Raw genomic sequence first — 15,840 nt, 5'->3', positions numbered from 1 at the left:
TTCAGCTCTTCAGAAAGGAATGAAGAACACAAGAAATAGTAAATATGTAGGTAAATATAATTTCTTAACTTTTAAGAAATACATATGACTATGTAATGCAAAAATCATACCATTGTGAGATTTACATATTGTGGATGCAGTATGCAATTCTTTATTACATATGAGTGACTGTAGCATAAAAGATGGGGTGTATGGATCTATAGAGTTGCAAAAATCTTACATTTTATACCATATGGTATGATATTAACTATTACTCAGACTGTGAAATGTCAAGGATATCTCAAACTTTTTGGTCTCACAATCCCATTACACGCCTAAATATTATTGAGGACCCCAGAGAGCTTTTGCTTATGTATATTATATCTTTTGATACATACCATACTAGAAATAAAAGTTTAGAATTTTTAAAAATGTATTAATTCACTTAAAATAGTAATAGTAAACTCATTACATGTTAACATAAATAGCATTTTTATAAAAATAATTATACTTGGCCGGACTCGGTGGCTCAGCCTGTAATCCCAGCATTTTGGAAGGCCGAGGTGAGTGGATTGCCTGATCCTGCGGGTTCAAGACCCACCCAGGCAACCTGGTGAGACCTCGTCTCTATAATAAATCAAAAATTAGCCAGGCATGGTAGCACAGGCCTGTAGTTGCAGCTACTTGGACGGCTGAGGCGGAAGGATCGCCGGAGCTCAGCAGGTCGAGGCTGCGGTGGCCAGGAGCGTATCACTGTACTCTAGCCTGGACACCAGAGTGATTCTCCAACTCAAAAAATATATATATATACTTTCCAAAACAAACGAACAATAATGGGAAGATTGGCATGTTTTACATTTTGCAAATCACTTTGATGTCTGCTGGATTTTCATGTCTACTTCCACACTCAGTCTTGCAATACGTTCTTTGGATTGAAGTATGTGAAGAAAATCCATCCTCACACATATATGTAGTTGGAAAAATTGAGAATTTTAATAAATTTTCCAGATAATTGTGGATTTTGTCTTTAATACTATATCAAAACTACACCAGAAGTAGAGATTTCTTGAAGGTTCGTTGCCATGTGGTTTATAAAACCATATTAGTGAACTTTTTGTACTTTCCATTACTCTATCGTGCACTTTGAATGATTTTGTAACATCATGCATTGATCATTTAGAAGAGTGTCACAGATCTTCCAAATGTGATACATTTCTTTAGACAGTATCCAAAATCACATGTGAGAATATCATCTCATTAGAAAAGTCTTTTAGTTTTAGGAAGCTGTCAATCTTAACAGTGGATGCAAGTATGTACAAGTTTTCAAAAACTCTCATTTTCTCTTGAAAGTTTGAATTTCATCATTGGCAATAAATATGTCAGATGTTTGCTTTGTGTCTTTTTTCTTTCTTCTTCTTCTTCTTCTTCTTTTTTTTTTTTTTTTTTAAAGAAATCAATTCTCTCTGTTGCCCAGGCTGACTGGAGTGTAGTAGTGCCATCATTGCTCACTGTAGCCTAAAACTCCCGGACTCAAGCATCATTCCTGCCTCAGAGTCCTGAGGAATTACAATCAGATGTTTTCTTTGAAGTGATAGGTTCCTTTTGTCAAACTTCAAAAAAAGTTTATGCCCAAAAACTAAGTCTGAATAACTTGTTTATCTGCCATAGTTGTCTGTCAATTAAAAAGTGGTGTTTTACCAAAAAAAAAGTGACTAGAGACACAAGCCACTATTAAAAGTGGCATTTCAGTAGTACCACTTGGGTTTTTGTCAGACATTGGCATAAAAGAGTCTCTTAGATGATCGGCTGGTGCTGGCACCATATAAATACAAACAAAATAAGTCCTGCTGCACCTGTAGGACTGAACCTGTAAATTGATTCATATGTAAGGCAAAAATGTATGTTTGTAGATGAGATATTAAATCAGTCTGTTTTCTGTTAAATCTTTAAGTCAGTGAATTTCTGCATTATTGAAAAGGGCAACACCATGATTCTTTTACAAACTTTCCATCCAGCAAACATTTGGTATTGTCCATTATGTAAGACCTCACTAGTCTCTCAGTTATTGTATACTGTTATACTTAACAGCCAATGTAGTATAATAACTTAGCCAATAAAATGTTTCAGTGACCTTTTTTTCTAGTCTGGAAGGTTATAAAAACAATATTTGGTATTTAAAGCATTCACCACACCTGCATTTAAAATTTTAATTCCTTTTGCTCCAAACTCTGAATGATTGGTCTCAAAAAGATGCTTCAGCTTAACTTGGCCTATAGTATTATTCAAGATGTTCTGTTACAGGAGACACAATCATGTACATGATTAAAATCTTTAGAACCTATTGAAAGATAGTTTTCATAATATTTTTGCTTATTTATAGTTTCACCCAGTTCCTTTGAGGTAGCTTCCTGCCTTCATTGATTCAGAGATCTCTCTGATACTTTCATCTTTCTCAGGAAAATAGGTAAATAGTAAAGCTGTATGTTAAGAAAGAGACATTTTATTTTGCTAAAGTTTACATAACAAAATTTACCATTTTTGCTATTTTTAAGTGTACAGTTCAGTTGCATTAAGTACATTCATAATGTTGTGAAACCATCACTACTATCCACTTCAAGAACATTTTTCTCATCTCATACTGAAACTCTGTACCCATTAAACAATAACTCCCCATTCCTAAGCCAATGATCCATTCTTAAATATAAAATATGTATGATTTTTCATTTTAGAGTAAAATAGTAAATTCTAAAATGATTTCTATATTTTTTAAATTTTTGAAGAAAATTTTTAAATATTGTAAAATAAATCTTCATGATGTGCATATTCTTGTGTCTCCAGTAGCTACAAAGAAAATTTAGAATTTCAAAATAGTTTATTACATGATAATGAGGTTTCAGTGGGTATAGAAGGTATAACTAAGAACTAATGAACTCAATAAATCTACACAGAGCAAACTGAATTAATTTCTGAAAAATGCACATATTTATACTCTAATTCTACTATATCAGAAATCCTAGAAAACACAAGAATACACATGCACACAGCAATAGCAATGTCATATTGCACATAGCCTCTGGAAAACTCTATTGTACATTCAAGAGACTGAGAGTCAAAAAGGAAAATAAAGTTCTAGTATTTTTTAAAATAGCTTGATTTTGGTCTTTAAAGTCCCTATATCACACTTGAAGAACTCCTGCCCTAGAGTAACACCAACAATAAAACAACGTAGTGAAAGGTAATATCCAAATCTAAACAAATCACTAATTATATTAACCATTAATAAACTAAACACTCAGGTTAAAAAGTAAAGACTGTCAATGTGGATTTTTTCCTTAAAAAAGCAATACCCATCTATATGCTGGCTTCTAGAATGCACTTTAAATATAAAGACAGATATAGGTTGAAAATAAATAGATGAAAATGAATATATCATGCATTCAGCAAGCATAGAAGTTTACATTAATGTCAGGTGAAATAGACTTTGAGACAAAGAGTATTACCAGATACAAAAAGGTACGTTTCATCAAGTAGGAAAGAATATTACCAAATATAAAGAGATGCACTTCATCAGGAAGACATAATAATCATAAATGTGTGCATGAAGTCAAAATAGTAAGAAATAAAGGGAAAAAATAGATAAACTCACAATCAGATTTTAATACCTTATCCTCAGCAATTGATAAAAAAAATTGGTAGATGTAGAAATCAGAACAACACTCTTAATGCCCTTGAGCTAATTGATGCCCAATAACTGAAGCGCACACATTCATTTCTTTCAACGGAACATGGAAACATTCATCACATAAACCGTACAATGATCATAAAACTAGTATCAGTCAAATGAAAGGGTTGGAATCAGAAGATGTTCTGTGGCAACAGTGCAATTAATAATCTGATGCACATTTTTGGAAATTAAGCAACATGATTCTCCATAACCCGTGGGTAAAAGAGAAAATCACAAGGGACATTAGTATTTTAAACTGAAGAATAATTAAATGCAATATATCAAAATTTGTGGGATGCAGCTAACATAGTGCTTGTAGGGAAAAGTATAGCTTTAAATACTATATTAGGCTGTGCACAGTGGCTCAGGCCTATAATCCCAGCACTTTGAAAGGCCAAGGCAAGAGGATTGCTTGAACCCAGGAGTTCGAGACCAGCTTAGGCAACACAGCAAGACCTCGTCCCTACCAAAAAAAAAAAAGTCAAAAAATTAACAAGGCCTAGTGGCTCACACCTATACCTCTAGCTACTCGGAGGCTGAGGTAAAGGATCACCTGAGCCCAGGAGGTCAAAGATGTGGTGAGCTGTGATTGTGCCACTGCACTTCAACCTGGGTAATAGAGTGAGACCTCGACTCAAAACACATTATATTAGAAAAGAAGATATCAATGACCTAAGTTTTCACCTTAGGAACTGAGGATGAGTAGAAAAAAGTTTAGAAGTAAGTCGAAGAACTAAAAATAGAAAACAATGAAACAAAAACGTAGAGAAATTAAAACCAACAGTTAATTCTACAGAAAAAAACTGAAAGTACAGATAGCCAATGTTAAGAATGAAAGAGGATGTAATTATAGATCTTATAAACATTAAAAGAAAAGTAGGGAATACTGTTAGCAAGTCTTTGCTGATAAACTTGACAACTAAGATGAAATGGACAGGTGCTTTAAAAAAATACAACTTAACAAAATTGACAGAAGATGAAATATAAAATCTTACCTCTATGTTTATTAAAGAAATTAAATTTTGTATCAAAAATTTCCCTCCAAAGAAACTACAGACCCAGATGGTTTCACTAATTAATTCTATTGCCTATTTAAAGAAAAAATAACACCAATATTAAATAAACTCTTAGAAAATAAAGGAGGAAAGAACATCACTTAAGTTTTACAAGGCAGCATTACCCTGCTAACAAATGCTGGCAAAGATATTACAAAATATAGCCAGCCCTCTGTATCAGTGGGTTCCACATCCATGGATTCAACCAACCTTAAATATTAAAATAAATAAAAATTTAAAAGCAATACAATTTTTAAAAATAATGCAGAATAACTAGTATTTGCATTATTATAAGTAATCTAGAGATAATTTAAAGTACAGAATATGTATAGATTATATATAAGTACTCTGCCATTTTATATAAAGGGATCTTGGGACCAAACCCTTATGGATACCAAGGGATAAATGTAAATAAAAATTACAGACTAGCATCCTTTATACTTAGAGACAAAATCTAATACATATAAAAAGGATAATACATCATGACAAAGAGAAGTTTATCCCATGAGTGCTACATTGTTTTAACATTTGAAAATCAACTAGTGTAATTCACTATATTAAGAGAATAAAGTAGAAAAATCACATGATCATTTCAATAAATGTAGAAATAGCATTTGACAAAATTCAGCACCTTTCATGATTAAAAAAACCTCTCAGCTAATTAAGAAGAGATAAATTCCTCAATTTCATTATAAAAGGCATCTATTTAAAAAAACTTACAGTCAATATCATACTTAAATATTGAATGCTCTGTCCCTAAGATTGAGAACAAAGGAAAAATGTCAGCTCTCACCATTTCTAGTCAATATTTCAGAAAGAAAAAGAAACAAGGGCGGGAGGTGACCCTTGTGTGCAAAAGAAAGAAAGCAAAAGAAACATAAGGTATAGAATTAGAAATTAAGAAGTAAAATTGTTTCTAATTGCAGATAGCACGTTCATTTATGGAGAACATCTTAAGGAAATTACTAAACTGCTAGGACTCATAAGTGAATTTAGCAAGTTCTCAGGGTACTATGTCAAAACACAAAAATACATTGTATATTTACACATAGCAGGAAGAATCAATTAGAAAATGAAATTCAAAAACCCCCCACTATTTTACAATAGTAGCCAAAAAAAAGATATTTATAAATAAATTTTCCAAAAACCAAGTATTGTGTCTAAACTGAAACCTACAAAATAGTGCTGAGAGAAATTGAAGACCTAAAGTCAGTGAAAATGAAAATTCGTTAAAAAAAAATGTGAATTAAAACCACACTGAGATACCACCTAACTCCAGTCAGTATGGCCACCAACAATAACTCAGAAAACAACAGATGCTGGAGCGAATGCAGGGAAAAGGGAACACTTCTACACTTGATGGGAGTGTAAATTAGTACAGCCTCTGTGGAAAACAGTGTGGCAAGTCCTAAAAGATCTAAAAATCTACCTCCCATACGACCCTGCAATCCTCCTGCTGGGAATATACCCAGGGGAACTCAAATCACTCTGTGAAAAAAATACCCGCGCACACATGTTTATTGCAGCATTATTCACAATAGCAAAAACATGGAACCCATCATGCTGCCGATTGAAAGAGGACTGGATTTTTTTAAATGTACATATACACCATAGAATACTATGCAACCATAAAAAAGGACAAAATAATGAACTTCGCAGCAACTTAGATGGACTTAGAGTCTATAAATACTGAGTGATCTATCACAGAAACAAAAAACTGAGTATCACATTTACTCATAAAGCGAACCTTGAACCATTATCATAATACTATAGGAAAAGGATTGGCAATAGTGGGAAACTGCGAGGGGCAGGGAGGACACACCTCATCAACAAGGCTTCCTGCATAATGAGCATTTGGATGCCTAACCTTGAAATGTACCCCATCTTAAAAATAAAAACTAAAAAAAACTAACTACGGATATGTCCAGAGATGTGGATTAATCTCAAAAACATTGTGCTGAGCAAATGGAACCTGCAAAGGGGCTCTTATGCTTGATTCCACCTATTCCTGTTTGAAATTCTAGAGCAGGCAGACATGGCGGTAAAAACAAAAGCCAGAATGTATTGATCTCTGAGGGTTGGGCTGATGGGGAAGGTGTGTGAGGGAACTTTTTGGAGTGATTATAATGTTCTATATTTTGGCAGAGAGTTGGGTTACACAGGAGTACTCAATGACTGATAAGTTAATGCTCCTGCATATTTGCATTCTAAAAGTGTCCTTAAACATACTGAACTCTTGTTAATGGTTCATGGTTAATGGTTCTTGTTAATGGAAACTAAAGTGCTTAGGAGTGAGGTATAACCCTTATCAAGTATGGAACTTAAAAAGTGGTGTGTAGGTGTCGGACATAGGGGAAGGAGGATAGTTCTTTGAGGATTTCTTCTGAGTAGAATTGTTTGTTCTAACTTTGTTTATTGTAAGAAGGTTTTCTTCAGTTTGTTCGTAATACTTTCCACGTTACTGAATCCTTATTTTTCATTTTGTAATCCTGTATTTTGCAATATTAATCTTATTTTGTTTTCTAAGTCATTAGGTTTCCTCTATTGTTTTATGTATGTAATTTGAATAGAAATTGTTTTTTTAGTTTTATTTTATGAATTGCTTTAGTATAATTGATTCTTTGCTCTTTTCTCACAACCTTTAAGAAAAATTTTTATAGTATTTACAAGTTTAAGTAGCATCCCTCTGCATTATATAGCATGTTTCTAATCATTGCTTTCTTTTTCAAAACAGTGACTATAAAGTTTTGTGGTTATTTTAGAGGAATGGCAATGCTTACAGCATTCTATTTTCTTATTCCTGTTGCCCTACTTTTCTTTAATAGCTTAGTACTTTTTAAATTGGATCTGGGCGGGAACACAGTGACTCACACCTACAATCTCAGCTCTTGAGTCCAGGAGTTCAAGACCAGCTTGGGCAACATGGCAAGATCTCATCTCTGTTTATAAAAATAATAAAATTAGCTGGGTGTGGTGATGCACATCTCCAGTTCCAGCTACCGGAAAGGCTGAGACAGAAGGATGAAGTGAGCTGTGAGCGTGCCACTGCACTCCAGTCTGGGCAGCAGAGTGAGACCCTGACCTCCCCCCCAAAAAGAAAAGAAAAGATCTGGATTAATTTTAGATTAACTTTTTTACTAACAACAGTTATTTTTTTTTAGATTCACAAAATAAAAATGCATATTATAGAAAATCTTAGCCTTGGTTTTTAAATTTAATTTTTACTGAGTTTTATTAATCTTCATACATTTTGTGATGGCAGTGGGTCAGCTCAAAGAAGGCATTCTTTTCATACCCCTCAAAGTGTATTATAATGAGGAAGTCAGTTATAATAACAGTTCTCAACCCTGGCAGAACTCATGCACCCTTCTAATAAACATTTTAAACAACCTGTTTCTGTTCTGAAGTCAATAGACTTAACCTACCTGCACACACAAAATTCAGTGTTATTTCCCTAATTGTGATGTAAAGAGTAAATGAAAGTAATTAATAAATATTTCAATATATAGATTTGGGGACATGATATAATAGCCAGATGTTTTAATCAGACATAGAAACCATGAATGGGGCAGCTACAAATATTACAGGTGTTTTGCATTGGTTACTTATATACCACAAGCAATATTGCTGTCAGTGTCATGATTTTCTGAAGTATTTGAACAATTGATAAAATCCTGAACAACATACATACAAAGATACATATGCATGTGTTTATGTATGTGTTTTTAACATCTGGATTTTTTCTTTCACAGATAATAATTGTATAACCATTTAAAAAGATCCTGAGCAAAAAAAAAGTACAGATTTCCATCAATTTACACGTTCTATGAGTTTCTGGAAATGTTGGCATCCAAACTATGCAAACATTTTTATGTTTGAAACAAGTTCTGACTCAGATCATTGTAAACAGACTTTTCATCTTCATGAGTGTCCAGGAGGACATTTGAAAGTTATGAATGTCAAAGGGCAATTCTATGTGCAGGACTCTTCTGCGAATTGCAAGTCATCTAGCATCCCAGGACCCTGTGCACTAAATGCCATAATGGCCCCTTAATCATATATGACTTCCAAAACACCATATTAGGTGCTTCCTGGCAATGGATCTCTTTGGCAATGGTGTTACCTCTCAGAGTAATGTTCATAATGCGTAAGATAAAATACATAGGATTTCAAACTGATTGTATTGAAATACAGATCTCAGGTTAAGAATCCCTGTAAGAGGTGATACCACACTCCTTTCTGATACATATACTCCAGTTGAGAACCGCTAAGCGGCGGGGCCTTCTGTATTGAGGGAAATGGTGAAAGCCATAGTCTTAAAATATTACGGATTAGAAAGTACATTTGGTGGCTCCATCATTTTGTCATCAACATAATGGCATCAGTAGAGAACTAACATTCACTCTCTAATAGAATCTAATGGAATGGAAGCAAATAACCTAGGAACTGTATTTCTGTTCTAATTTGCATCAGAGATTAAGCATATCAAAAGGATATATTTTCCATTTTCATTATGACTAAACCACCTGACGAACATCAAAGTTCGGATCTTTCACCAACTTGTTTATTCATATATTAAGGGAGTAAGGCCACCTTGACAGAACAAAATCTTCCTCCAGCTGCTACTGCTTGGCACGTTGGCCAAGAACTTACACATATCAATTTACACATGTTAAACAAACGAATCTAGGAACAGGAATCATAAAGCATGGCAAACAGAAGTTTATTTCAGCAGGTGCCCACTCGGCACTTTCCAGGAGTGCATGGCAAGAAGTGGCCACATCATCTGTGGGTAAATAGCTTTTTGTGACATATGTGTAGAAAGCTGAGATGATTTTTATTTCTTTTAGGGTATGTCTCTGTGCCAGACTGTTGTTGTAGGCTCTGTAGTCATCCTCCTCTACTCTTCAAGAGCTTGTTATAATTTGGTGGTAATCACTGTATCTCAGGATACATTAGAAAGTCCATTTAATTATGGCTGGGATAACCTTTCAGATAAGGTAAGTACTTACCACATACTGCTAATCTAACAGTGTGATCATTAAGTTACCCTCGACTAGAAGAACATTTTATTTATATATGATACTTGAAATCATTCCTCAGAGAGAACTCTTCCCAAAGGAGTATTTTATTATCTTTTTGTAAATAACAACAGTATCATAAGCTTATTGGTCATAAACCTATTTTATACATTTTTAAATAATGGTGTTTAAATATCTCTAGGTAAATTAATTGCCTCGAATTAGCCGTTGAATATGGGTCTTTAATTTGTTAGGATGAAAGTAACTCTCCCCTAGCCAAGAACTACACATAACTTTAGTATTTGACGGAAGTACAGATGTTTAAATAATGACTTATAAAAATCTAGCATTATTAGTATTAATAATCAGCATTTATAGTTCCTTGTGTGTCCAGGTGTTTGCTATAGTAATTCTCAGTACTCTATGCAAATTTAACTTCCCAGAATTCTCCATCCCCTTCCTAAATGCACAGTTTGACATAACTATGTGTCATATCTTTATAGTAATTCAACTTTGTTCAGAATTTATGGCATGCTGTAATACTATTTTTCATTTACCTTTTTAAAAAGAAGGAATTTTCACATGTGGTTCCATGTTGTATATTGTCTTCATTCTTTTTCCCATTTCCCCCTCCCAACATCTGGTAGGATAGAAACAAATTCAACATGTAGGGCAGGCCCAAAACCATATTTAAAGTAGCACCTGAGCTGAGTGACTTCCCATGTTATGTTTCTCTACAGGTGTAACTCAGAGTAAATACTATTGTTTTGCCTAGAGAACAACTGGAACAGTCATTTCTTTAAAAGTCACTCTCGAGCCGGGCTCAGTGGCTTAACACCTGTCATCCCAGCACTTTGGGAGGTAGAGGGAGGCAAGAGGATTGCCTGAGCCCAGAGTTTTGAGACCAGCCTGGGCAACTTGGCGAGACCTCATCTCTACAATAAGTCAAAAAATTAGCTGGGTGTGGTGGCATGTACCTGTAGTTCCAGCTACTTGGAAAGGTGGGGCGGAAGGATCACCTGATCTCAGCAGGTGGAAGTTGCAGTGGCCATGAGCGTGCCACTGCACTCCAGCCTGGGCGACAGAGTGAGACCTCAACTCAAAAAAAAAAAAAAAGTCACTCTCTTTAGACTATGGGGCCTAAATATTAGACACTCCATATTACCTATAGTTTAAATTATTTTAATAAATTGATGTATCGAAAAAAGTAGCAGCTTTTTATTCTGCATAACTTCAAAGCGTTTTAGTTCTTTAAAGGATAAGTGTCATTCCATGAGAAATAACAAATATAGAAGATGTTAGAGTTTATGTGCTCAGGGTTGGCCTATTTTAACTTACCAGATCTGAAACAACTTAATTGTGGGGGTGATTGTTACACACGAAACAGATATAAAAATCATCTTCCGTGCTCTGTTTACAGGCTCATGAAGAAGACATAAGTGGAGACGAATATGTAGTGTTTGGAATGGTCCTCTTTCTGTGGGAACATGTGCCAGCATGGTCAGTGGTACTGTTTTTCCGGGCACAGAGATTAAACCAGAATTTGGTATGATATTATGATATTCCCCAATGCTTCTCCTTAGTTTCAAAAATTATGGATGTTTATATTGATTTTCTACTTTTAACAGTTTCTCTCCTCCTCTCTTAACGGAAAAGGGAACCTTCACATATTATCTAATACTTTGTTCACAGGCACCTGCTGGCATGATACATAGTCACAGTTATAGTTCCAGAGCTTACTTTTTTGACAATCCAAGACGATACGATAGTGATGATGACTTGCCAAGACTGGGAAGCTCAAGAGAAGGAAGGTAGATGTAACAAAAGTCACTCAGCCTGAATTATTACTGAAATAGATTGAGTAGAACGAATCTAAGCTTTGGTGGCATATGTCAACAAATAAGATCTATAATATTGGAGCTTCAAGCAGTAGATGTTAAACCCACAGTGGGACCTGCACTGTAAAGACCTGACACTCACTCAAAGCCTGTATCCTTTTGGGAGTAAAATAGTATCATTTCATTTCAGGAGTGCTTATTGGCTCAGACCAGTTTGGGGAGGGAGATGTGCAGGAAATAATACTATAATAGGGATTATTTATCTGTTTCCATATCTTTAGTTCTGTTCCAAATGCTGAGACACCCTAGGTAAAATTATTGGGAAGCTTAAGTGCCAAAATAAATCTTCCCAGGCCTTCCTTGTTCCTAAACTACTGCGAGTCCTTAACTAGTATATTCTTAGCTGTGACGCAGGGCAAAGAGAAAACTTTAATGCATACCTACACAATGTTTTCAGCTTGATACAACATTCTCTGTAATCCTAACTTCATCTGGACAAGTTACTTAACTTCAGTTTTTTGAGCCTATAAAAATAGATATGATAATAGACCTATCTCATAGGTTTGTTGTAAGGATTAAATGAGTGTATGTGCATACATATATACATACTCATACATAGGTGTCTTGGAATAGAGCCTAGCACATAAGGACTATATTATTATTATCTGATCATCCAGTTCTACAGTTCTGGCATTTATTCATTCTTTTGTAATACAATGTGATATAGAATCAAGGAAATTAGATGAAAATCATTCAATTTTGTAGAAAGGCATTGTGTTATTTAGCAGAGAACATATTTCAGTATATTGATGCCAACTGTATTACAAAATTCATTGAAAATGTTCAAAAAATTCCATGTGACTTCTCATATCCTGCTCACAGTCCGATGGCTTCTCTGCCTTTTTTTGTTGCAGTTTGTCCAATTCCCAGAGTTTGGGCTGGTATGGCACCATGGCCGGGTGTGGCGGCAGCAGTTACCCAGTCCCTCCCCACCTGAATGGACCTATGGCAGATACTGCACCTTTGCTCTTTACCTGTAGTAATTTAGATATGAGCACTCATCATAGCTTATATGTGACACCATGAAACTGGCAGTTGTGATTATTGAATTGTTTTTCATGAATGTGTATGTTCAATGTGTTTGAATTCCGTCTACATAAACATTCCATTATCTATGGCAAATGAAAACAAAATCTGGAAATATGGCTGTGTTTGGTGGAGCACAGCTGTTACTTTTGGCCTCATACTAAAATGAAGTAAAATGAAAGTTCGGAGTAGCAGAAAAGAGAGATTAGACCTTAAGGCACTTGATGGGCCTCCAAATATCCTGACTTTGGAACATCAAATGCATATTTGCACTTTTATCTTTGTTCTTAAGAGTACACTGCAGTCCCCAAAGTCACATGCCTGTGTTCACACTGGAATACTGTATTGTACACCAAACTGGAAGGCAATTTTCCTATGAAAATCAAAGCTTGTCTATTCAGTGATGTACTTTATATGGAATTCTTACCCAATAAAAATTGTAGTGTGAACAGTGCACAGAGTTAAGGCATCAAAATGTATCATTCTTTATTAAAATCTATTAAAAATACTTAATCATTGAAGATAGTTCTTTCATGCATGATTTAAAAATATCACTTGACATTATCCAATCATTTTAAACAAATGATAATAGTAATGTATTACAGTGAGGACCAGCAGTGTTCTTTGGAAAGCCACAGTAATTTCAAGAGGAAAATATATCAGTGAAAACTATGTGGCTACTTTGAGTAGAATTGGTCAAGTGATTATTTTGTATAATTAAAATATATATTGTAGTTTAAGCATGATTTTCAAGAAAGCAATAGTGACTTTTGCATAGGGAGATTTTGGTAGAAACTTCTTGGGACTAAACAAGTTTACAAATGCATTTAAGAATTATTCATAAAATGTACAATTGTAAGTTAAAACATGAATACATTTTCAAAAGCATTCAATTTATCTGAAGCAAGATATAGCTGGTCTTACTTATTGAATCAGTATTGTCCTCAGGTAAATTAAGTCATGATACATTATTGCAGTGAACTCAAGTGCAATACTTTGTAAGACATATAATTTCTCCTATAGTTTTCACATTTTTTATACCTTGTATATGGGCAAAACCAAATTAAATTGAATTCAAATTATTTCCAGCATTAGACTAAATGAGCAAAATTAAGTAAATGTATGAACTAGGTAAGTATAAAACCATAGGTTGACAATATTGGAATACTTTCAGAATTATATTAAAACTGTCTTGAATGTCCTGTCCCAAATCCTATATATGTATGTATGTATGTATATATATACATACATATATATATATTAGTCTAAGATAATACAGAGTTTTAAAATGCACTTTCTACCAGTGTCTACATGGAAAGAAGTAGATGCTGAATACCTCAAGATGCCAAGGGAACAGGCAACAATGAGAAGTTGTCACAACGTGCTTAAGACGATTAACTGTATACAGTTGTCTGCTGATTTGTTTCTTCAGAACTGGAACTAATACAACTGTCCTTTCCTGTCTTCTACTTTGATCAGAAAGTGGTTTTATTTCTACTCTTATTAAAATATATTTCAACTTTTTGACAGCTGATGCTGTAACTTCACAAAAGTGTAACATTTGGTGAAACCCTAAGGGGGAAAAATGTCAATGCTTTTTATCTTCTGGGAGGCTGGTATACAGCCAAATAAATTTCTTTTTTTAATACAAAATGACTTTAAATTCAATCAGAAGCCTAGACTTACAGTTGTAAATGTTACTTTGAGTTTGTTCGTAAACTCTTTCATTGTAACCAAATTATTTAAAAGTGTGTAGTATGGAAGTTATCCTCGTTATTAACATGACACCATAGCATTGTATTTTCGTTATGGCTTCAGCTACTAGATTTCTTTTCAGAATGCCAACTATTTATTTTGCTAATAATGTTAGCTATCTAATTATTTAAAGCTGTCTGAAAAGATCTGTACTGTCTTTGTTAATCCTTGGGGTGCAAGGTGATAAAGTTTTTCTAATAAGGCTTCCATAGATAATGTTCCTATTTGACCAGATAAACAAAAATTACTTTTAAACATGTTTCAGATAAAAATAACTTGGTTCTTTCAGCTGCATTAGTTGATTGGTCCAAATCTGAGATTTGTAAGTTTATTCTTACCACTGACTAGGGTACCTAAATTCTTGCATTTGTCTCCTTATACACCTCTCATCCAATACATCACCAAAGACAAAGAAAGATAAACTCTGGCCCAATTTTTTTTTTTTTTGCTTAAAAATTCCAAAGCACTAGGAGCACTTTAAGTTTGGTCTTGAAAGAAGGAGCTGTTTATAAAATCAAAGGGCTACCGATTCCCTGTTCATTTGCACTGAAGCACATGATGACAATTTCAAGCCTTCTTTTTGTTCATTAATTAGAAAAGTGAATTTCATTACATAAGTGTATAATTCTACAGAGATTAGCACTATTTGTTTTTATCATTTCACTTGGGTGGCCATTAATTTTGAAGCTGTTACCATTCACTGTAGCTGGTTGTAGTTTTATGGAAGACGTAATTTATAGCTAAAGTGGCTTTTTTATGCATAGCTGCCTTTTAAAATCATTTAACAGTGTTTCTCAGCTATATAATCAGTTTCAAACTGGTTGTAAAAGTATAGCTGTGGCCAATGAATGTATTTACTTGTTTCACTAGATTGTAACAAAGCACTACTGTTAAAAATAAAAGTGTTTGTGCTTTTATTTGGAGGTCTGGTTTTCTTAATCTCTCTTAATGGACTATACTGAGTTTCTATCACCTAAGGATAAGAAGGCTGGTGCTACCACAAAAAAGAAAAACAGACTTACAAATGATAGTTTGCTTTTAGTCATCTCATAATTACTTACAACTAGGTTCATATTCTTTTTTTTAAAAACATTTTTTATTATAAAATCGTGGGGTACAGTTAAGGGTTAGGTATACAAATGTGCATCGTTCAGGCACCCTTGTTGATAAGGTGTGTCTCCCCATCCCCAGACATATTCACTACCGTTAATCCCACCTCCCTTCCCCTCTCCCCTCCATAGTTCCCCACCACTGTCAGTCCTTTTCTAATAGTATTATGATAGATGCTCAAGGTCCACTATATGAGTGAGAATATGTGATATTCAGATCTTTGTTTCTGTGAGAGATCACTCAGTATTATAGACTCTAGTTGCATCCAGGTT

General features: G+C 34.3%; 1 protein-coding gene across 1 annotated transcript in view; it reads left to right on the top strand.

The window, feature by feature from the left end:
* Positions 1–15,375, top strand: part of GPR137C (G protein-coupled receptor 137C) — a 72,744-nt gene extending 57,369 nt beyond the window's left edge. Inside the window, exons 4-7 of the mRNA XM_021711744.1 lie at positions 9,609–9,758; positions 11,200–11,325; positions 11,472–11,590; positions 12,532–15,375. Coding sequence (XP_021567419.1) covers positions 9,609–9,758; positions 11,200–11,325; positions 11,472–11,590; positions 12,532–12,703 — 567 coding nt within the window. The 3' untranslated portion in view covers positions 12,704–15,375. The remainder of the gene's footprint in view (positions 1–9,608; positions 9,759–11,199; positions 11,326–11,471; positions 11,591–12,531) is intronic.
* The last annotated feature ends 465 nt before the right edge of the window (positions 15,376–15,840 follow it).

The sequence above is a fragment of the Carlito syrichta genome, unplaced genomic scaffold (genome assembly GCF_000164805.1).
Source record: "Carlito syrichta isolate Samal-C Ts95f unplaced genomic scaffold, Tarsius_syrichta-2.0.1 Scaffold302552, whole genome shotgun sequence".
Classification (NCBI taxonomy): Eukaryota; Metazoa; Chordata; class Mammalia; order Primates; family Tarsiidae; genus Carlito; species Carlito syrichta.
Note: the sequence above shows the minus strand (reverse complement) of the source record. Positions and strands in the feature narration are given on the sequence as shown.